The sequence below is a fragment of the Chiloscyllium plagiosum genome, chromosome 3 (assembly GCF_004010195.1).
Source record: "Chiloscyllium plagiosum isolate BGI_BamShark_2017 chromosome 3, ASM401019v2, whole genome shotgun sequence".
In the NCBI taxonomy this organism is placed as follows: Eukaryota; Metazoa; Chordata; class Chondrichthyes; order Orectolobiformes; family Hemiscylliidae; genus Chiloscyllium; species Chiloscyllium plagiosum.
Window position 1 is genome coordinate 110,811,277 of NC_057712.1, and position 22,639 is coordinate 110,833,915.

The 22,639-nt window shown below is 41.2% G+C and overlaps 1 protein-coding gene across 3 annotated transcripts in view; it reads right to left on the reverse strand.

The window, feature by feature from the left end:
- The window catches only part of scml4 (Scm polycomb group protein like 4), a 129,395-nt gene that overhangs the window by 35,931 nt on the left and 70,825 nt on the right, over positions 1-22,639 (reverse strand). For all 3 annotated transcript variants that reach the window (XM_043687078.1, XM_043687077.1, XM_043687076.1), the window contains one exon: positions 10,479-10,667. In XM_043687078.1, the coding sequence (XP_043543013.1) occupies positions 10,479-10,667 (189 nt within the window). The remainder of the gene's footprint in view (positions 1-10,478; positions 10,668-22,639) is intronic.

Below are 22,639 nucleotides of genomic sequence, written 5' to 3' on the forward strand. Positions count from 1 at the left end.
TTGCCACTCCAGGGAAAACAGCCCAGCCCATTCAACCTCTCCCTATGGCTCAAACCCCCCAACATATTTGTCAATCTTTTCTGAACTCTTTCATCTCCTTGACCTGCTAATATAAAATTAACAGCATTCTAAAATATTGAGCTTGTTGAAAACAATTAAATATACAACAAGCAAGTCTTTAATTGCGAAGAGAACCGCAAACTACAGATAGAATAAAAGATCTATTCACACGGGTTGCAATACCTGTTGTCATAGTCATTGAAAAAGGATAACAATTAAACAGTGTTCAAGAACTGTCAAGGAAATTAACGACACTTGCTGAGTCACTGCTACTCTGAATGCACAGGCACTCTGGTCTTGTGTTAAAGGAGGATAAAATGGAAAGAGGATTACAGAGAACTGATACAAACATTGGCTTTTATCTAGTCAGCACACTGCCCCCTGCAGACTTCTGCTGGCTCAGCCAGAGACCAAAGTACTATCACAATCATTCTTCACATGAATAATGGCATGCAGGCAGAATCTTACCATCCTAGATTTTGGCCGAGAGTCTGGTCAGGAACTTGAGCATTATTATTCCCTGCCCTGCTATTGCTTTTTCCTGAAAGTGAGCAATCAAGATCCCGCCTTGGGCTCTGTGACCAATGAGGGAGGACAGGTTGGGATGGTGTGGCCAGTTAGTCAGAGGAATGATTTCTGTTTAAAGGGACAGCAACATGTTGTAGAGGACCTCAGCAGCACATGGATGTTTTTGGGCTGTTGCAGCCGTAGGGTTAGTGAGTGAAATAACTGCACAGAGGCTTGTATCCTATCACCAAGCCATCCTTTATTTGCAAATGTACAATACACCGGCTGTGGACAGCCAGTTCAGAGTCAGTCCCTGAACTGAGGAAGTTCTAAATCCCCTGTTTATATTGGTCAGCCAGGGTTTCCTGCCTGGCCAGGGTAACAACCCCAATCAAGGATCTCATAGTCAACAAGATCCACCAAGTTCCAATCACTACACCCCTCTCCCCCCAAGTCCAGAGATGTAGGCCTGCTCTTTCTCAGGTAGCTTTTCCTGTGATGTTTTCTCCCCAAGTCTAACTTGGACTCTGACACGGCGGATGTACCAGACCATAGCCCACCTCTTGCATACGGAACTCAGACTTTTCCTCGGGTTGGTGAATTATTACTGAAAATTCATATGTAACCTGGCCTCCACCTTGGCAACCTTACACCTGCTATTGAAAAATTGGAAATTGTCAGCATTGGAAATGGTCACAAAGCCAAACATTAGCCTTTTATTTTGTCATCTAAGGTGCTAGCCCACTACAGTCCGAATTGAGAGATAGTGCTGACATGCAATGCATTCCTGCTCGGTATCAGAGGAGTGTTGGCTCACTGGTGGCCCAACGGAGAGGAACGCCTGATAGTGTATGCTTCCTGGATTTCGGCTCATGCCAAACTCAAATATGCCCAGATAGAGAAGAAAGGTTTGACGGTCATCTTTGGTGTGAGGAAGTTCCATCAGTACCTTCATGGATGGGAATTTATCATATTAACAGATCACAAACCCCTGCTAGAGCTACTGAAGGAAGACAAGGTGGTGCTGCCTATAGCTTCCAGTAGAATTCAGTGTTGGGCCCTTATTCTCAAGTTAGAACTCCGTCCAGAAAACCAAGTGGCTAATGTGGATGCCTTGAGTTGCCACTTACTGGCAAGTACTTCACTGAAGGTGCCTCCCCTGGAAGAGTCCGTTCTGGTTTCCTGGACACCCTTCCTGTCACCACTGGACAATATCCAACTGTGGACACAAAAGGATGCTGTCCTGGCTAAACTAAAACAACCGGTGGGAATGGGGGAAAGAGAAGGACCATCACAAAGAGTCATTCCTCAAACCAGACCGAACCCTTTCTGAACCCGGAGATACCAGATCGAATCCTTTCTGGACCGGGAGAGACCAGATCACCGAAGAGGTTGTCATATTATTATGGGGAGCAAGGTTGATTATCCTGATTAAAGGTCACTGCCAGATACTGGCTGAACTTCATCAGGGGCATCCTGACTGGCCCAAGTTAACAACCTCTGTCAGGAATCTTGTACTTAAAAATGTGTTGCTGGAAAAACGCAGCAGGTCAGGCAGCATCAAAGGAGCAGGGAAATCTTGTAGTTAACAAGATCCACCTGGTTCCAATCTTACTGCTGCCCAGATCCCTCTTACCTGGAGGTTTTGTCTGAAGAGCTGCAGATTTTATGAACAAATATAGGCAGATGATAATAACCTCTGCATCTAAACAGACATGTGTTTCCCCTCCAACTGGGAGACCAGGCACAAAAAGGGCATGACAGATGAATGGAATAGCACCTTCAAGTGCCAAATCCCTGCACATTAACCATGCCTAACATAGCATGCCCCAGGCAAACACACTTGCAGCTGCACTCAGTCAGCTCTGTGTTGGCAGCTCACATGGCCGGCCACCTGAACAGTCAGTGCTTACATAGCCTGTTGCCTGACACAATTATGTCTCGCAGCAATCCTCTCAAAGAGTCATTCCTCAAACCATTGTGCACACACACACACACACACACAACTTGGCTCATCTGGGGGAGGCAGGAAGCTAATGCCTCCAATTCTAAATTCTAGCTATGTCAGCCACTGGGAATGTGAGTTTGCCTGATGCACTTGGTCTTCCACCATGAGCAATGACCTGCCTTGAGGGCAAGAGTCTCCTGAGGCACTGATATTCACAAGTGTCAAGATGGCTGATCCTTGTCCACCTGTCAAGTCTGCAATGGGGGTCTGGTCTCCTTCCACCTGGGTCTCAGTGGAACTTCCATCTACCCTGTGGAAAGATGTGGGGCTGAGAAGGCAGATGGTGCTGCATCTGTTGGAGCACTACATAGTGGGATGCCTGAGTGGAGGAGATTGGTACAACTGTACAAGCTATTCTTATCTCTGAGACAGACTGGAATGTGAAGTGCAGCAGAGGATAGGTGAAATGATATTCTGCTGAAACGTCTTCTGGTTGGTTAGCAGTAACCTGCTGCTCCATGATAGCTCTCTCTGACCGGAGGAATGTACTGTAAAAGAGCTTATCAATGTTTGAGGTTGGAGGGTTTTAGATACGGATGGCTGTCACAAGGGAGATGCACCAAGTGACCATGGCACTGAGATATAGGAAGCCATTTAAGTGGCAGTGATATATAGGAATTTAAATAACGGAAATTACAATGGTATGAGGCATGAGCTAGTGATGATAAATCGGATATTTTTATTTAAAGGGATGACAGTAGATAGGCACTGACAAACATTGAAAGAAAAAACGTGGACAATCTGCAGAAACTATTCATCTCGGTCTGACATAAAAATGAAATGGGAAACGTGGTCAAACCATGGCTAACAACGGACTTTAGGGATGGATTAAAATCCAAGGATAAGGCATACAAATTGGCCAAACAAAGCAGATACCTGAAGATTAGGAGCTGATCAGATTCCAGCAAAGGGAGGCAAGGTGACTGACTAATACAGCCAAAATTGTAGTATGAGAGTAGGCTTGCATACAAGTTAATAGTAAAAGGTTCAACAGGTATGTGAAGAGAAAGAGATTAACAAAGACAAAGATAAATCCCCAGGAAACTGAGGAAAGTAGGCGCTGTACTATTGAGATGGCCTACACCTGAACTGTGCTGGGACCAGTATTCTGGCACATTGTATATAACTAGGGAATGTTATGGAGGTGTAAAGAGGTACTGTACCTTTAAGAGAGTTGAAAGCTAGCGAGGACTTAGAGAAGCACACAGTGTACTGGAAAATTTTAAATGTAACATTTGGTCAAACAGCTAGATTAGCTGGGTTGCCTGGAAACAAAAACAAATTCAAATTCGGCCAGTTTAAATTATGCCCCAAAATACCAAACTCAAGTCAAGTTTGAATTTAGTATTTTGACAATATTAACACCAATGGAATGATCCGATGCTTTGGGGTATAATACCGAAAACAAATTGAACAGTTGGAGGAGAACAGCCAAAAGACCAACAAACGTAGGCTGCTAGTGAGAACTCTCTGAGGGGTACTTGTCTTGAGAAGGAGGTTGCACAGAGAAAAAAACATCAACACGGACCTGGAGCGGAAATCTACAGAGGAAGATACAAAGAGAAGATTCAACAGCTGGCTGGTTTTGAAATTTGAATTTTTTTAGTAAATCTTAATCAGGGGTTTTATCAGACCAGTATTGTCGAGGAGAAAGTAAAAGATAGGTTAGAGAAAGGAGTTTTAAATAGTTGTTAATTAACTATTCTCTGTTAGACTTTAAAAACTAAAATTGTTAATTTTTACTTTAAATCGTGATTTTTGGGAATAGTTTCTTGCCTCTTGGATTTTAACAGATTACAGCACAGGTTAAATTATTTCTGCGTTGCTGGCTTTAAATTAGCGGGGGATGGGGGAAGGTTTAACCTGTATTTTAACAGGAGAGTTTTACAGTAAAAAGTCAGGAAGGTCAAGTGCGCAGAGATGTGGTAAAGGAAAGGGATACAACAAAACAATAGAGAAGGGCAGTAATTTGGATAATGGGTACCAAAGTGTGACAGAAAGAGACAGCACATCGAAATGTTAGACTGCAATGGCAGAGGTTGCAAAAATGGTTAAAAAAAATTGTATGGTCTAAACACACACAACATTTGTAACAAAAGGAATGAATTGTCAGCACAGAAAGAAATAAATGTGTATGATCTATAGTCATTTCAGAGACATGGTTCTAAGGCAACTATCTGGGACCTGATTGTTGAACAACATGTGACATATCAGAATGATAGGAAGCTAGGAAACGCTGCGGGATACCACTGCTAATTCAGGATGGCATTAGTTCAGGATTGAGACAAGCCTTAACTCAAAAGATTATGTTATCAAATCAGTTTGGTTTGAGATAAGGGGGGAATGGAGAGGGGCCACTTGTGAGTGTAGTTTTGTAGACCGCCCCACCCCTACTTTACCATTGTTACACTGTAGGATAGAAAATACAGGGGGAAATCAATGGAGCATATAAAAATGTACCACGATAATTCTGTGTGACTTCAATCTACATGTGGACAGTGAGACACGGAAGATTAAATGAAAGAGTGCTTTCAGAACAATTTCTTAGATAAATAGCATGCTAGAGCCACCAGGCTACATGGATTTGGTTCTGGATCAGTGGTGCTGGAAGAGCACAGCAATTCAGGCAGCATCCGACGAGCAGCAAAATCGACGTTTCGGGCAAAAGCCCTTCATCAGGAATCCTGATGAAGGGCTTTTGCCCGACACGTCGATTTTGCTGCTCGTCGGATACTGCCTGAATTGCTGTGCTCTTCCAGCACCACTGATCCAGGATCTGGTTTCCAGCATCTGCAGTAATTGTTTTTACCACCTACATGGATTTGGTAATGAACAAAAGACAAGATTAGTCAATAACCTCACATTGGGTGACAATGATCACAACATGACAGAATTTCATGTTCGGCTTTAATGAGATGAATGTGGGTCCATTTTTTTAAAACCTAAATGAAGTTAATCATGAGTTTATGAAGGCAGGACTAAATAAGGTGAATTGTGAAACAAGGTTAGAATATAGAACAGTAAATTTGCAGTGGAAAATATTGAAGGAGATATTTAACTCAGTAAAGAGTTATGCAGTGAGAAGGAAGGAGGATTGGCTAAATAGGAAAGTTAAGGTTAGGAGTAAATTGAAAGAAACACTGTACAAATCAGAAATATGAGTGGTAGCCAAAAGATTGGGCTGAATTTAAGAAATAGCAAAAATAACTAAAATGCTGATAAAAAGGGAGACAGCAGAGTATGGGAGAAAACTACCCAGTAATATAAAAACAACTAAGAGTCTCTTGAAGTATTTGAATAAGGAAATCTAGTGTTTGTTCTTTGGAGAGCAAGTCTAGGGAATTTATAATGGAAAACAAAGAAATGTTGGAGATTGTGAATCCAGACTTCGTCTTTCTCTTTACAGTCGTAGACTCAGAAAACATCCAAAGATAATTGAAAATCAAGAAATGATTGGGAGGAATGAACTTTAAGCAATTATCAGCACAAGGGAAATGGTGCTGGAAAAATTATTGGGGTTAAAGACTGAAATATCCACAGGAGCAAACGGCCTGCACCCCCTGAGGCCTTAGCAGAAATGGTAGCTCATGTGGTAAATGCATGTTATAAACTGCTCAGTTTGAAGAAAGGTCCCAGCATATTGGAAAATAGTTAATATAACACCTTCATGTAAGAAAAAAAGGGAGGCAGAAAGTGGAACACTGTACTCCATTTAGCCTAACATCTGTCACAGGGAAGGGCTGGAGGGCTGTATTAAGGAGCCTGTAGCATCATCCTTAGAAAATCACACATGATGAGGCAGAGCTAATATGGCTTTGTGAAATGGGAAATTAGCACATCTATTAGAGTTTTCTGACAACATAATATTCACAGTAAGTAAAGGTGTATCTACTGAACCAATAGATGGGGTATATTAGGATTGCCAGCATTTATTTGATAAGGTGCCATATCGAGGGCAATTTCACAAGATAAGAACACATTGTATTGGGGTTAACATGTTGCCTTGTATCAAGGATTGGCTAGCTAGTGGGAAGCAGAGGATAGAGATAAATGTGTCTTTTTCAGGTTGGCAAACAGTGAATAATAGGGTAACTCAAGAATCAGTACTGAGTCTTCAACTATTTACTATCTATGCCAATGATTTTGATGAATGTATGGTAGCTGAATTTGCCAATGACACCAAGATAACAAGGAAAGTAGGTTGTCGAGAGGAAGCAGAGAGAAGGGAAAGAGCCTTATGAAGATGATTATATTTTTCTTCTTCAATCCTAATTCTGGTCAGAACTCAATGACCTACGCCTTGCACGCTAGTTAGAGTTGCACTGAATTGGATTAATTCTTATCTCGACTATTAAATGTGTGAGTCAAATACTGGCATCCTGAACCCGTTCTATCAATGTCCAATTGTTTTATGATTCTTAAATTTAAAACAAAATAAAACTTTGATATCCTGTAAGTTCATCAGTAATGAACCAACCCTGATTTGAAACATTAACCCGTCTTTTCCGTGTTTGCAACAATTATTTCTACTTTAGTCTTCCAGCTTTATTTTTATTTATTGCCTCAAGAGAGCATCCATTTAAATCTTATTGGTAGGGAAACTGACGTAGTTGTAATATTACCTTAACTAATTTACATATCAACAGAAGAAATACAAATAGATAGTTAGAATTTGTGGATTGTGGCTGGCGCAAACTAGCACTTTTAAATTATCCGCCCAATTTGAGAATAATACTTACAGCCATAGAGTCATAGAGATGTACAACATGGAAACAGACTCTTCAGTCCAATTCGTCCATGCCGACCAGGTACCCCAACCCAATCTAGTCCCACCTGCCAGCACCTGGCCCATATCCCTCCAAACCCTTCCTATTCATATACCCATCCAAAAGCCTCTTAAATGTTGCAATTGTATCAGCCTCCACCACTTCTTCTGGTAGCTCATTCCATACACGCATCTGCGTGAAAAAGTTGCCCCTTAGGTCTCTTTAATATCTTTCCCCTCTCACCCTAAACCTACGCCGTCTAGTTCTGGACTCCCCCAATTTAGGGAAAACATTTTGTCTATTTATCCTATCCATGCACCTCATGATTTTATAAACCTCTTTGGGGTCATTCCTCAGCCTGTGACGCTCCAGGGAAAACAGCCCCAGCCTGTTCAGCCTCTCCCTATAGCTCAAATCCTCCAACCCTAGCAACAGCCTTGTAAATCTTTTCTGAACCCTTTCAAGTTTCACAACATCTTTCCAATAGGAAGGAGGCCAGAATTGCACACAATATTTCAACAGTGGCCTAACCAATGTCCACAACATGACTTCCCAACTCCTGTACTCAATACTCTGACCAATAAAGGAAAGCATACCAAACGCCTTCTTCACTATCCTATCTACCTGCAACTCCACTTTTAAGGAGCTATGAACCTGCACTCCAAGGTCTCTTTGTTCAGCAACACTCCCTAGGACCTTACCATTAAGTGTATAAGTCCTTCTAAAATTCGCTTTCCCAAAATGCAGCACCTCGCATTTATCTCAATTAAACTCCATCTGCCATTTCTCGGCCTATTGGCCCATCTGATCAACATCCCATTGTAATCTGAGGTAACCTTCTTCGCTTTCCACTACACCTCCAATTTTGGTGTCACCTGCAAACCTACTAACTATACCTCTTAATGCTCGCATCCAAATCATTTATGTAAATGACAAAAAGTAGAGGACCCAGCACTGATTCTTGTGGCACTCCACTGGTCACAAGCCTCTAGTCTGAAAAACACCCTCCACCACCACCCTCTGTCTTCTACCTTTGAGACAGTTCTGTATCCAAATGTCTAGTTCTCCCTGTATTCCTCAGTTCAACCCAAATAACTTCCTGGATGTATTTCCAGAAATATCCTCCCTGAGTACAGCTGTAATGCTATCCTTTATCAAAAATGCCACTTCCCCCTCCTCCCTTAACTCCCTTTCTGTCCTAATAGTTAAAATGATTTCTTCATCCTCAGTCCTAATACTGCTTTAGTACAGAACTGTCAGATATTTGTTCTCAGCAGTTTCTTTATTTCTTCATTTTTATGCCCTTATATTCTGTGTTTTGATTTACTTTTCTGTGTCTTATTATGGTGCTAGAGTGGCAACACTATAAAACACTTTTCACTGCGTTTTGTAACAAGATATATGTGACAATAAATAAATCAAATCCGTTCAGATAACTCCAAGTTCTGACTATTAGACACAATGGCAGCTTCAACAGAATTACAAGAAAGCAAGCGACTTAAGAGCCCATTGAAAAACCAATTGGAGGACCGAGCATGTTCCTATTTCTGGTCATCGTTGTCTCACCACCACATCAGTAGGAGAATCAAGGGTCACGGGGAAAGGGCAGAAAAGGGAACAATAGAAATGTCAGAGCAGTCACGATCCTATTTAATGATGGAGCAGATTCGAGGGGCTGAATGGTCTTCACCTTTTCCTTTTTTTATGGTCATAACATGAGCACTGCCCCACTTAATGGAGGTGAATAAGCTCAAGGAAACCCTTAAGAGAATAAAGCTCTAACAATTCTCTCTGACTAAATGTCTCTGATCATTGGAGGATATCACTATCCATCAACGGGTGGCACGGTGGTTCAGTGGTTAGCACCGCTGCCTCACAGCGCCAGGGACCCGGGTTCAATTCCCGCCTTGGGCAACTGTCTCTGTGGAGTTTGCACATTATCCCTGTGTCTGCGTGGGTTTCCTCTGGGTGCTCCGGTTTCCTCCCACAGTCCAAAGATATGCAGGTCAGGTGAACTGGCCATGCCAAATTGCCAGTAGTGTTAGGTGCAGGCGTAAATGTAGGGGAATGGATCTGGGTGGGTTGCTGTTCGGAGGGTCGGTGTGGACTTGTTGGGCCGAAGGGCCTGTTTCCACACTGTAGGGAATCTAATCTAATCATCCATCAACCTCACTTCAAATCTAGACCAAGCAATTTTAAGCTCTTGATTTCAGTCCGACCTGGGGTCATCATGTATTCATACATATATAGCCAGAACACATACATCTACAGGAGTCTATGACAATATAAGAAGAAAGCTTAACTGGATCACAAAATCATTTTACATGTTTCACTAATATGCCCGTATGTTAAAACTTACTTCCACTACCTCCCAAATTTTCTCCCCTCCCCATTTCCTGAAGAAACTACATTCTGTCAGTACCAGAGGCCACCAGTCCAATGTTCATGCAGCTATTTTTCGTGATGAAGGTAATTAGGGAGAACACACTGTTCATCTGAATGCTAGCATAGCCTTATTCTCCCTTAGCATATTAAAAAAATCTGGAAGCAGTAACAGACCCCCACCCTGACTTCATTCCTTCTCCTTCCACCCCACTTGCCTCCTACCCCCCCTCCACCCACACACAAACACACACACACGCACAAGCACACAATCCACTGTCAGACTCTGATAGTGATAAATTCACTCTTTGCAAACCACAAACTATTGATTCAGTTAATATTTTTTTTCTGGACTGTATACCCCAGTTGCACAGTAGAAAGCCACAATTTGATTTAAACACTTCCTAATTTAATAAATTGTACTACAGGAAATTATTCTCATCAACTGAGTTTTAAAAGCTCCATAGATACCCAAACCACAGTAGCAGCTTTTCTGTTTGTCAGCTAAACTGAGCACCAAGAAATCTGGAATAACAATGGACAGGCAGTGAATTATTGTTGACGATGATTGCAAATCAGAGCACAAAGCACCCCCAAGGTATCCCCCCCTTCCTCAGGATATTAATTTGACACAGATAATTTTTTCTAACATTTTTAAGTAACATTTGGAAATGCATCAGTGCATCAAAAACTGTGAGGTCCAACAAGGGACAGATTAATCAATAACCATTAAAAGCACATTTACAGTGAGATACCTGTGTGCATTCTCTCGTGTACATATTCCACAGGTGTCTGAGAAGTTGCATTGTACATGGTGAATGGTTGACTGCTGAACAGATTGTCACAGTGTAAACTGTGGCACAGATTCTCCAGGAAGCGCAGAATGAAGACAATACTGTTGACTGCTGGCAGACTCAATGTGTGCTGTTCTCCATCAAACGATGCTAGAACAAAGAGATTTTCAGAGTCATAGTTGGGCTGGATTCCAAACTAGAGACACCAGTGTGTAACCCACTGCACCAGTCCCTTTCCAAAAGCAAAACAGGATTTATATATTTCCATGATCTTGTTGGCTGAGTTTTTTTTTAAATGGTCTTTTCACACATTGGTCAAGATTACAAATTCAAACTCACTTAGGAAAATACAATGAAAAAGAAGCGATAAGTTTGTGGAAATTATGAAATTGCTCCCCTTCCAAATGCTGTCCACAGGTTATAATGTGTGACTGATGAGCTAGCAGTCAAGACACAGCCCCTGAACTAAACTGAAAATGCAGCCTGAAGGTTGTTAAAGGATATATGATGACCATGAGCTTTCAAACAGTGATTTACATTTGTTTAGTTTACTTAATCTTTTATTTGCTCAGTTGATGACACCAATTAAGCAGAACCAATATACATTGCAATATTTTAGAGTCACACATCATTAAAGCTTCTAATGTTGGTGCTGATGTTGGTGATGAGATCACAATATGCTATTTGAATTGTGTAGCTTTGACAATGTAGACTTGATGAGCTTAAGGACCTCCTATGTACTCTATTATTGCATGAATTAATCTCAGAAGTCACATGACACAAGGTTATAATCCAACACGTTTATTTGAAATCACAAGCTTTCAGAGCGCTGCCCCTTCGTCTCGTGTTAGTCCACTTGACGAAAGGGCAGCTCTTCAAAAGTTTGTGGTTTCAAATAAATCTGATGGATTGTAACCTGGTGTCATGTGACTTCTGTCCTTGTCCACCCCAGTCCAACACCAGCACCTCCTCATCATGAATTAATTTCTTCCTTATTGTTTCTAAATGAGGTAACATTAGCACAGAGGTTATGTCACTGAATGTATGAACCAATCTGGACTATTAAACCACAAAAATGAATTCCAATCTCACAACAGCAGCTGGATTCAGCAAACTCAGCAAAACAAACAGATCAGGAATAAAAAGTGAGCATCAGTGATGCTGACCATGAAGCTATTGGATTGTCATAAAAGCACATCTGGTTCACTAATGTCCTTTAAGAAGGATATCTGAGATTGTTTCCTGGTCTGGCCTATGTTAAATGGGTTACTTTTCATGACTCTTCCCATACTCAATCCTATTTGTGTCAACCACACAAAAGCTGTTGTTTATGATGAAAACATTGCATTCCCATTATAAAAACATATTTAACTGATTTCATGCATGACCATTTGGGAGTGTACATTGCAGGGTAAACAAAGTGAGCAAGTTGATATTAATGCTGGGCAGATTCTTTGTGGAATGCTTCACAGATTAATGCTGATCATGTTGACTGTTAGAAAGAAACATGAAAGCTGCCTGCACTGCACAGTTGAAAGAAGACTGAGTTTGGTAATCCCACAACTGGTGAGGGCACATTTGCCTTACATAAGGTTGCGATGCCTGTAACATCAAAGTCAGCACCTGCCTGCGTCAAAGGTGGCACAGACCTAACAATCACAGGAAAAGGGAAAGAGAGGTTCTGCCAGATTACAGAGTGAGGTTTCAATTCTCAAGGGGGAAATGAAGTAATTATGTTAATCTTTTTGGACTCAAACAGAAACAGTGATTATAGTTCTCTTTGTGTTAAATGCTCTGTTTTGCTATTTGATTATTAGGTCTCAGTAAAAAGAAAATTAAACTCTGAATTAGAAACTACGAACAATGCTGTACCCTTTGTTGTTAACAAAACAAGACTTGTCTCTTCTTAAATAAAAATGGTAATACTTAAGCAGATCAAGTATCAGATAATTACTGCGTGAGTGTGGATGGAATATGAGCTAAATTTCAGAATGAACTATTTCAAGATGTGGCTCTAATGCTCCAGTAAAAAACACTTTGCTGATCTGATGGGATACTGGAGGGGAATTTGACAACACTAATGAATAATGTGCTCCACATTCTGTAACTTACTTATATTATGTCTTTTCCAGAGAGTGTGTGATGGGACAATATTCCTAGGCATCAGGAGCTCATAGAGTCATAGAGATGTACAGCATAGAAACAGACCATCGGTTCAACTCGTCCATGCCGACCAGATATCCCAACCAATCTAGTCCCACCTGCCATATCCCTGTTAGAAAGAAACATGAAAGCTGCCTGCACTGCACAGTTGAAAGAAGACTGAGTTTGGCCCATATCACTCCAAACCTTTCCTATTCATATACCCATCCAACTGCCTCTTAAATGTTGCAATTGTATTAGCCTCCACCACTTCCTCTGGCAGCTCATTCCATACCCGTACCACCCTCTGCGTGAAAAAGTTGCCCCTTAGATTCCCTACAGTATGGAAACAGGCCCTTTGACCCAACCAGCCCACACTGACCCTCTGAAGAACAAGCCATCCAGACCCATTTCCCTTTGAATAATGCACCTAGCATTATGGGCAATTTAGCATGGCCAATTCACCTGACCTGCACATCTTTGGACTGTGGGAGGAAACCGGAGCACCCGGAGGACATGGGGAGAATGTGCAAACTCCACACAATCAGCCACCCGAGGCTGGAATCGAACCTCGGACACTGGTGCTGTGAAGCAGCAGTGCTAACCACTGAGTCATCGTGCCGCCCTTATGTCTCTTTTATATCTATCCCCTCTCACCCTAAACCTATGCCCTCTAGTTCTGGACTCCCCACCCTCAGGGAAAAGACTTTGCCTATTTACCCTATCCATGCCCCTCATAATTTTGTGAACCTCTATAAGGTCACCCCTCAGCCTCCGACGCTCCAGGGAAAACAGCCCCAGCCTGTTCAGCATCTCCCTCTCGTTCAAATTCTCCAACCCTGGCAACATCCTTGTAAATCTTTTCTGAACCCTTTCACGTTTCACAACATCTCACCGATAGGAAGGAGACCAGAATTGCACGCAATATTCCAACAGTGGCCTAACCAATGTCCTGAACTGCTGCAACATGACCTCCCAACTCCTATACTCAATACTCTGACCAATGAAGGAAAGCATACCAAATGCCTTCTTCACTATCGTATCTACCTGCGACTCCATTTTCAAGGAGCTATGAACCTGCACTCCAAGGTCTCTTTGTTCAGCAACACTCCCTAGGACTTTACCATTAAGTGTGTAAGTCCTGCTAAGATTTGCTTTCCGAAAATGCTGCTTCTCACATTTATCTGAATTAAACTCCATTTGTCACTTCTCAGCCCATTGGCCCATCTGGTCAAGATCCTGTTGTAATCTGAGGTAACCCTCTTCACTGTCTGCAAGACATAGAAGTAAAACTGAAACATTTTAACTCTAACATCATTTTTAACAACAGGAAGGGGCAAAGTTACCTGGATACTTTATTTCAGGAGGTGCTCAGACACCTTAGGACAGGACTTTCTGATTTGGTTATGTGTCTACGAGTGGAGCAGGTAAGGGCACCCAGAGGACAGGTGCACCAAAGCAGCCTTTCCAAATGTCCAACAAGTAAGAGGTTTCCTCAGCCTTTTTTGAATGGAAGTGAGAACTGTAAGGCAGATGATCTAACCAAGCATGGCACTATGGTACAGGAAATCATTTACATAGAGCAGCAAGAAGGAATATGGTGGTAGTACGGGACAGTATAGTGAGGCTGATTGACTGTTCTTTGCAGCAAAGAGTGCAAGCAACAGTGTTGTTTGCCAGTGCCAGAGTTTAGGATAACTGCTTTGGGCTGGAGAACATGCTGTGAGATGCCAGGGTTGGAGGGTTTGAGGCTACAGGGAGAAGCTGAATAGGCTGGGGCTGCTTTCCCTGGAGCGTCAGAGGCTGAGGGGTGACCTTATAGAGGTTTATAAAATCATGAGGGATATGGATAGAGTAAATAGACAAGGTCTTTTCCCTGAGTGGAAGAGCCACACCATTATTTGCAATCTAAATATTATGGGGTATATGATATTCAAGAAGAACAGGAAGCTATGTAAAGGCAGAGGAGTAGCATTACTACTCAAAGATGCAATAATTAGAGACGATCTTGGTTCAGGAGTTTAGAATGTGGAATCCTTTTCAGTGAAGATGAGGAACGCTCAGGAAAATAAGTGACTTGTGGGAGTTTAGAGGCACAGTATAGAAATAGAAATCACAATTTATGGAGTTTAATGTGGACAAGTGTGAGGTGATTCACTTTGGTCGGAGTAACCGGAATGCAAAGTACTGGGCTAATGGTAAGATTCTTGGTAGTGTAGTGTAAGATTCTTGGTAGTGTAAAGGCCTCTCTACTTCCCTAGCGATACAGCTTACTAGAATACTAGGTCCCAGCACAGTTTAGGTGCAGACCATCCCAATTATACAATGCCCACTTTCCCCAGTTCTCATCTAAATGCCCCTCCACCTGGAACTCATTTCTCCCACACCATTATTTGCAAACAAGATATATTGGGGAAAGTACAAAAAATCAGGCAATATCTGTGGAGAGAAATAGAGCTAATAGTCTGGATGTTACATGCCCCCCCCACCAAAAACATACCTGGCAGGAGCATGTAATATAGGCTGGGTAGTTAATCAACCACCTTCCCACCCTCTCCTGAGCTCACCTCCACAATACAGTGGGTGAGCAAACACCAAAATGATTTAGGGTCAACTTAGCTTGTTTAAAGCTCAGTTGACGCCGATATCACACTGCCATGCCGTAAAGTGGCTGTTGTGGGCAGGTAAGCACAAGTGGCATTCTCATTTTTTACAAAAAAGGCATTTAAACAGTGAGAAATATTAGGGTTTTGTTTTTGGGTTTGCTACTTATCGGGAGATATCGTCAAAAAAAGTACCCTCTTCCTTCCTGGGTTCTGTACTCACTGATACATTACACACACACATAGTTGACTGACTAAATATATTGCCTTGTCTTCATGATACAGAGGAAGCGACGGAAGGTGAGGCAAGTATCTTTATACTGGAATGTCACATGTATTGATGTCCTGTAACTGTCCTAAAGCTAAACTGCCTATGCACTGTTCATCAAGGATGGTGTTGTGCAATCAGTAGAGATGACCTTGGTTCAGGAGATCAGGATGTAGCAACATAGTACAATATCTCCCGTTTTCCCTTAATGAATGGGAACATTTTACTCAATAAACATATACAATGATGCACGTAGATATATTGTCTCGATACATTGTGTATTTTCTGTATATTCAGATAACACCTTGGTAGATTTACAGCATGACCACATGTAGTCCTATGCAGTTTACATGACTTGATGGTTTAGCTGCACTTTGCGGTGTGCTATCTGCCATCATGGATGGAGATGTACTATTTCTCATTGATGCGTGGTCATTTTCTGGCATGATATCCTCAGAATCTGAATCACCTGCGTGTGATGGGTGGATAATGATGTACTGTTGAGACATGTCACCTGTGTCTTTGCAGAATTTGACCATTACTCATTACAATGTATATGACCAAGACAGGAGACAAAATCTCGAACTTTGAAGCTTTGTCCTGATTCAAGACTGTTAGTGTGCTTGCTTATCATGTCTTATATCATTTTCTCCCTTCATTCCAACAATATGTTGTTCATGTGTGGTTGGCTGGTGAGCATGTGTGGGACAGAAGACCCATGTTGATATGTGTCCTAAACATGTTGGTGAGGGTAAACTTATCTGAAGAAACAGCATGTGGATGTAACATAATTATCTGAAAATCTTGGCAAATAGCTCTACATTTCATGGTCATGGGTTTTACAATATGAACAGTGCTTTCTGAGAGACCAGTTGACTGATGATAGTGAGATAATATATTAATAAATGCCTCATTTCCTATACATGTACATCACTAATGTACTGTGGAATATTGTCAGACACAATTTGTTGAGGAGCACTGAACATAGTGAATATGGCAGTGAATGTGTCAACAACCATTGCACTGGTGATATCCTTGATTTTTTGTAGAAAAAGGAATTTGGTGAAATGGTCAGTTTTCAGAATATAATAATGTCCCTGTTCATGAAAATATCAGTAACAATTTTGCACAGTGGCACCAAAGGAATCGTGCGTGGATGAAGAGCTTCTCTCAATATTTGAGGGTGATGCAATAGATGTTCCATATGACTTGATTAAATTATCAAAGATCTTATTAATAAGGTAAAACATAGAGTCAGATACCGATCTCAAGGTTTCTTTGTGTCCATGTGACCTATATGCATGTGGTCTGGTATGTTTTGATGTAGCACTTGTGGAATTATGATTGGCTTTCACTTGAAGATTACATTCTTGGAGATTCCTAAAACATCTTGGAATGAGCAGGCTGAAGCTATTTGCTTGTGAACCTGTTCGAAGTGTTCAGACCACCACCAATGATGATCTTTTTCAGATGTTGCTTCTGGTCATTATTTGATGGAGCTCACTGAATCTGCTCCGCTCGGCTGTGACCAAAATGAATGCGATCCACATTGCCATCTTGACATTTGGTGTTGCAACTGACAAACATGTTACCACTTGTGCAGACTGGTAAACCAATAGAAGGTCCATCTGTTGTGATTATATAACAGGTTCAGCCTGTAGTATCCACTTACTGGCACTAGCTACCAACCGTGACTAGCTTTTAGTGCCAGCTTACTGTCATTATGATGTGGTTTATGGTTTTCTATGTATTAGTTCTTGTAACATATACAATAAAGACTGGGTAATGTTCGATTAGAATCCTTGAAGTTCATTTATATTACATTACAATAACAAACACTGATACCCAAAGTCTGAGTTCTGTGCTTCCTCAAGTCACTTCACCTGATGAAGGAGCAGTGCTCTGAAAGCTTGTGATATCAAATAAACCCGTTGGACTATAACCCGGTGTCACATGTGACTTCTGACTTGTTCTCATGTTACTGAACATTACACACTGTGAAGCTGACTGACTGACTGAAGCCACTATGCTGACTCCATGACACACACAGATAGAGATAGAGAGAGAGAGAGAGAGAGACTAAGGTGATCTGATATCTTTTAACCAAAATGGCACAGGCTGTGATGTCATGTGACACTTTTAAAGGTACAGTACAGGTATAGTAATAAACCCATACCATACTGCAACAAATACATATTTGCTTTTTTTTAGTGCTGCTGTGAAGTATTTTATGCCATTTCATTTTGCTAAGTGTGCCTTATCAAATAAGTTATTGAACCTCAAGGGTCTTCTACCTTTTATTAGCCTTGCAAGGAAAATTCATTCAGTCTCTGTGCAAGATCTTAATTATGAATTAGACAAAGCAAGTTAGAAGTCAATATTTAACATTCATTGTCTCGCCTTTTCTATAAAGCAAAGTAGTTCCAATGTATGAAACAGCTGCAACTTCCATTCTTTTGGAATTCTCTCATTTTTAACAATTGACAGGCTTGGCTTCCTTGGAATCATCAGGTCAAAGCTGTCACTTGTCATATGTATCAAATCCATGCCCATTTATTAAATAATTGGATGCAATTTCATCCCTAATCAAGTACCCTGGCTAACAACTGTCATCTGTGCCTTTATTTTTCCTGGCAGACTAGGAGAAGGAGAATAGCTACATTATTAATAAATGTTACTGAAAGAGATTGAGTGAGTATATAAAAAGAAGCAGGGGGTCAAAGCTGCCAAAATTTCTGAAATTAAACAAAATGACAAAATCCATGAGGTGCCTTAGAGTAAAATGCAAGGTCAAAATTGGGAGGGATCATCAAGTCCCCACATCCCTTGATTCTCCTGAAGTCCAAAAATCATTTTATCTGAACTTTGAATATATTAAGCTCCATTGCTCTCTTAGGTTCATAGATTGAACAGTGCAATTTTGGCTACAGATGTCTCTAACATCTGGCACAATTCCTATTGCCTGCCTGTTGAAATACATTTAAGAGACAGCATGGAATCATAGAATCCCTGCAGTGTGGAAGGAGGCCATCTGGCTCATTGAGTCCGAACCAAACCCTCTGAACAGCATCCCATTCAGACCTAGACTCCTATCATATACCCGTAATCTCACACTTTCCATGGCTAATCCAACTAGCCTACACATCCCTGAACACTGTGGACAATTTTAGCATAGCCAATCAGTCTAACCTGCACATCTTTTGATTGGTCTGCCTTTTTTAGAACTATTTTGTGGGATGCGAGTATTGCTGGTAAGGCCAGTATTTTGTGGTCTGGCCTTACTTACCTTGAACATGGTGGCTTTAGGCCATTTCAAGTCAGTCACATTACTGTAGGTCTGGAACATAAAAACATTAGAACAGAGTAGACCATTCAGCCCATTCAGTAAGCTCTGCCACACCCCCACACTGTCCCTTTGTCCAATTATATCCCTGACAGATTTCAAAACACCAGTATTGACATTGAACATGTTCAATGATAGAGCTTTTCCTGGTGTATATAGTAGAAGATTCCAAAGGTTCAAAACCTTCTGAGTAAAAACCTCCTCATCTTTTTTCCTAAATGATTTCCTTCTGATTTTAAAACTGTGTTCCATGGTCACAGACTCCCCAATAAGGGGAAACATCTTAACTGCATCTATCCTACCTATTCCTTTATTTACATTGTCGACTTCAATGGGATCACGTCTTATAATAAGTCACACTTAGGCCAGACCAGGTTAGCGTAGAACATTGCCTTCTCTAAAAGGCCTTAGCAATTCTGATGGGTTTTTACCACAATCAATGATACTTTCATGGTCACCATTATTGATAACTAATGTTCAATTCCCGATTTTTTAAAAATCTATTTGTAATTTAGATTTCAGCAGCTGTCATGATGGGATTTAGAGACAGAGAGTTTTTAACAGCACGGAAAGAGATCCTTCAGCACATCGGGTCCATGCTGGTCATCAAATATTCATCTATTCTAAACTCATTTTGCAGCTCTTGGCCCATAGCATTGTGTGCTATGGTGTTTCAAGTGCTCATCTAAATAGTTCTCAAAATTATTACAGATTTCCACCTATGTCACCCTTTCAGGTAGTGAATTCCAGATGCCTATATGCCTCTGGGTGAAAAAACGTCCTCAAATTCCCTCTAAACCTCCTGCTCCCTACCTTAAAACTGTGCTCCCCCCTGCTTATTGACCCTTCCATTAAAGCGATAAGGTTCTCCCCTACCTTCCCTGTCCAAGCCTGTCAGAACTTTGAACTCTGTTCTGAGGAAGATAACCCAAGCTTATCCAGGCTGAATCCTTTAGCCGAGGCCACATTCTACAATCTCCTCTGAAACATTTCTAGTGCAATCATATTCTTCCTATAGTGTGGCAGCCAATACTGCACACAGTACTCCAGCTATAGCCTAACTAATATCATGTAAAGCTCAATTGTAACCTATCTTCCCCTGTGCTCGTTGTCTTGATTAATAAAGATAGTTGTGCCATATGCCTTCTTATCCATCTCATCAGCCTGACATGTTGCCTTCAATGATATATGGACATGCATATCAAAATTCTTCTGATCCTCTGTACTTCCTAGAGACTACCATTCATTGTGGACTTCCTTGCCTTGTTAGTCAGGCATCACTTCACTCTTTTCAAATTAAATTCCACTTGCCACCATTCAACCTATCTGATCAGCCTATCTGCAGCATTCAGTAATTTAAAGCTTTCCTCCTCAATATTAACTACATGACTAAATTTCATAACATAGTAAAACTTACTGAATATAACATTTACAATCATATCTAGATCATTAATGTATACAAGGTACTCAACATCTAACCCTGTTGTACGACACTGGATACAGATTTCCAGTCACTAACAAACCCTTCAACCATCACCCTCTGCTTCCTGTCACTTGGCTGTTTGGATCCAAATTTGTCAAATTTCTCTGGATCCCATGGGCTCTTAGCTCCTACCCAGTCCACCATATGAGACCTGGTCACAAGTCTTACTGAAGTCCATGTAGATTACAGCAATGGCACTACTCTCATTTATACACCTGGTAACCACCTCAAAAAAATCAATCAAATATTTTAGACAAGGGATGGGCAATAAATACCGGCCAGCCCACAATCCCAAGAGTGAATTAAAGAAAATAGTCAAACTCACTTGTAATAAAGACCAAAATAGTATTTCCCTCCTAATTATTTGGCTGTTAACTTTGGGTCACTCATGGACACCAAAGTGCCGTGAAATTTCACCATTGCCTATCCTCCTGCTCTTTAAGAAATACTTTGTGACTGAAATGTATTGCTCCATGTAATAAGTATGGGGGCGGTGTCTGCAGTGGTGTTTGATTCCCTGACCCCACCAAGGGGAAACCTTATGATCATCTCAACAAAGAATAGGAGTAGGCCCTTTGAGCCTGCTCTGCCATTCAATTGGATCATGGATGATCTGATTTTAAACTAAACTCTACATTCCTGCTTCCTCCCATAACCTTTCAAGCCTTGATCATCAAGAATTTGTCAAGCTCGGCCTTAAAAGTATTTAAAGATTCTACATCCGTTGCCTTTTGAGGAAGGAATTCCACAGACTCACAGACCTCAGAGATAAAAAAACAAATTGCTCATGTCTGTCTTAAATAGGTAAACCCCTCATTTTTAAAGCAAGCCCCACATTCCAGGTTCTCCCACAAGAGGAGAGTTAGATTAAACACCAATCAGGTAGTTAGGAGCTGAACCAGTGAGCTGTTCGGCCATTCGTGGGCCTCAATGCTGATGTCCCAAATTGCCAGAAGCTTCAAGCTAATCAGAGACCAGCAATTACTGTGCATGAGTGATCATTGATGGAGACCTAAGCTTCAGGGATGAGACAGCAAGAAGTGGCCACCCCTTTGTCCCCTAGTCCATAACTGGTCAAATTGGCATGTCCCTGACTTGAGTGGCAGGTTGTCCTATTAGGAAGCCAGTCACTTTTATTGTCTACCAAAAGGGTAATTAGGACCGAGGTGAGGAGAAATTTTATCATGCAGAGAGTGGTGACCCTGTGGAATTTGCTACCACAGAAAACAGTCAAGGCCAAAACATTGTGTGGTTTCAAAAAGGAATTGGATATAACACTTGGGGATAAGGGGATCACAAGGTATGGGGGAAAAGAGGGAACAGGGTACTGAGTTGGATAATCAGCCACAGCTATAATGAGTAGTAGAGCAGGCTCAAAGGGCTATCAAAGGCTGGCAGTGAGTTGAGGCCCTTAAGCAGCTGTTAATTGTCAACTTAACTTGTGGCGAGCACTTAATTGCTGACGTGGTGAGGAGGAAGCAGTTGTGTACATTGCAAACTCATCCAATTAAGAAGCTGTTTTTGCCATCTTTCTCACCACCTCCAGAAAGGGGATACTCATATCTTCTGTTTCTGCTTTTCCTACCAAACAGGATAACCTCACATCTCTTCACACTGTATTCCATCTGCCCACATTTTTGCCAATTCACTTACTCTCTTAAAATCTCCTTGAAGCAATTTTGCATTCTCCTCACAGCTTACACTCCCATCTAATTTTGTGTCATCTACAAACTTTAAAATATTACATTTCATGGCCACATCTGAAACATTGATATAGATTGTGAAGAGGATGCATGTATAACAATCATAACAACTTCTTTTAAGTAAATTAATAACTAGTAATTGATAATAAAGGGGAAAAATTAAAATTGCTATGTTTGTTCACTTCCATTTCATAACTTATTGAACTGTAATGGTCAACCCAGATCTCTAAAGTGTTTCTATGTGGATTGCATTACTGTTTGAGATTACTTTCACAAACTGCCACTAGATATGATTTGGAGATGCCGGTGTTGGACTGGGGTGTACAAAGTTAAGAATCACACAACACCAGGTTATAGTCCAACAGGTTTAATTGGAAGCACACTAGCTTTTGGAGCGACACTCCTTCATCAGGTGATAGTGAAGGGCTCAATCCTAACACACAGAATTTATAGCAAAACTTTACAGCGTGATGTAACTGAAATTATACATTGAACAATCGATTGTCTGTTAAGCCTTTCATCTGTTAGAATACAGTGATAGTTTCACTTCTTTCATGTGTAAATCACAAAACCTTTTTTT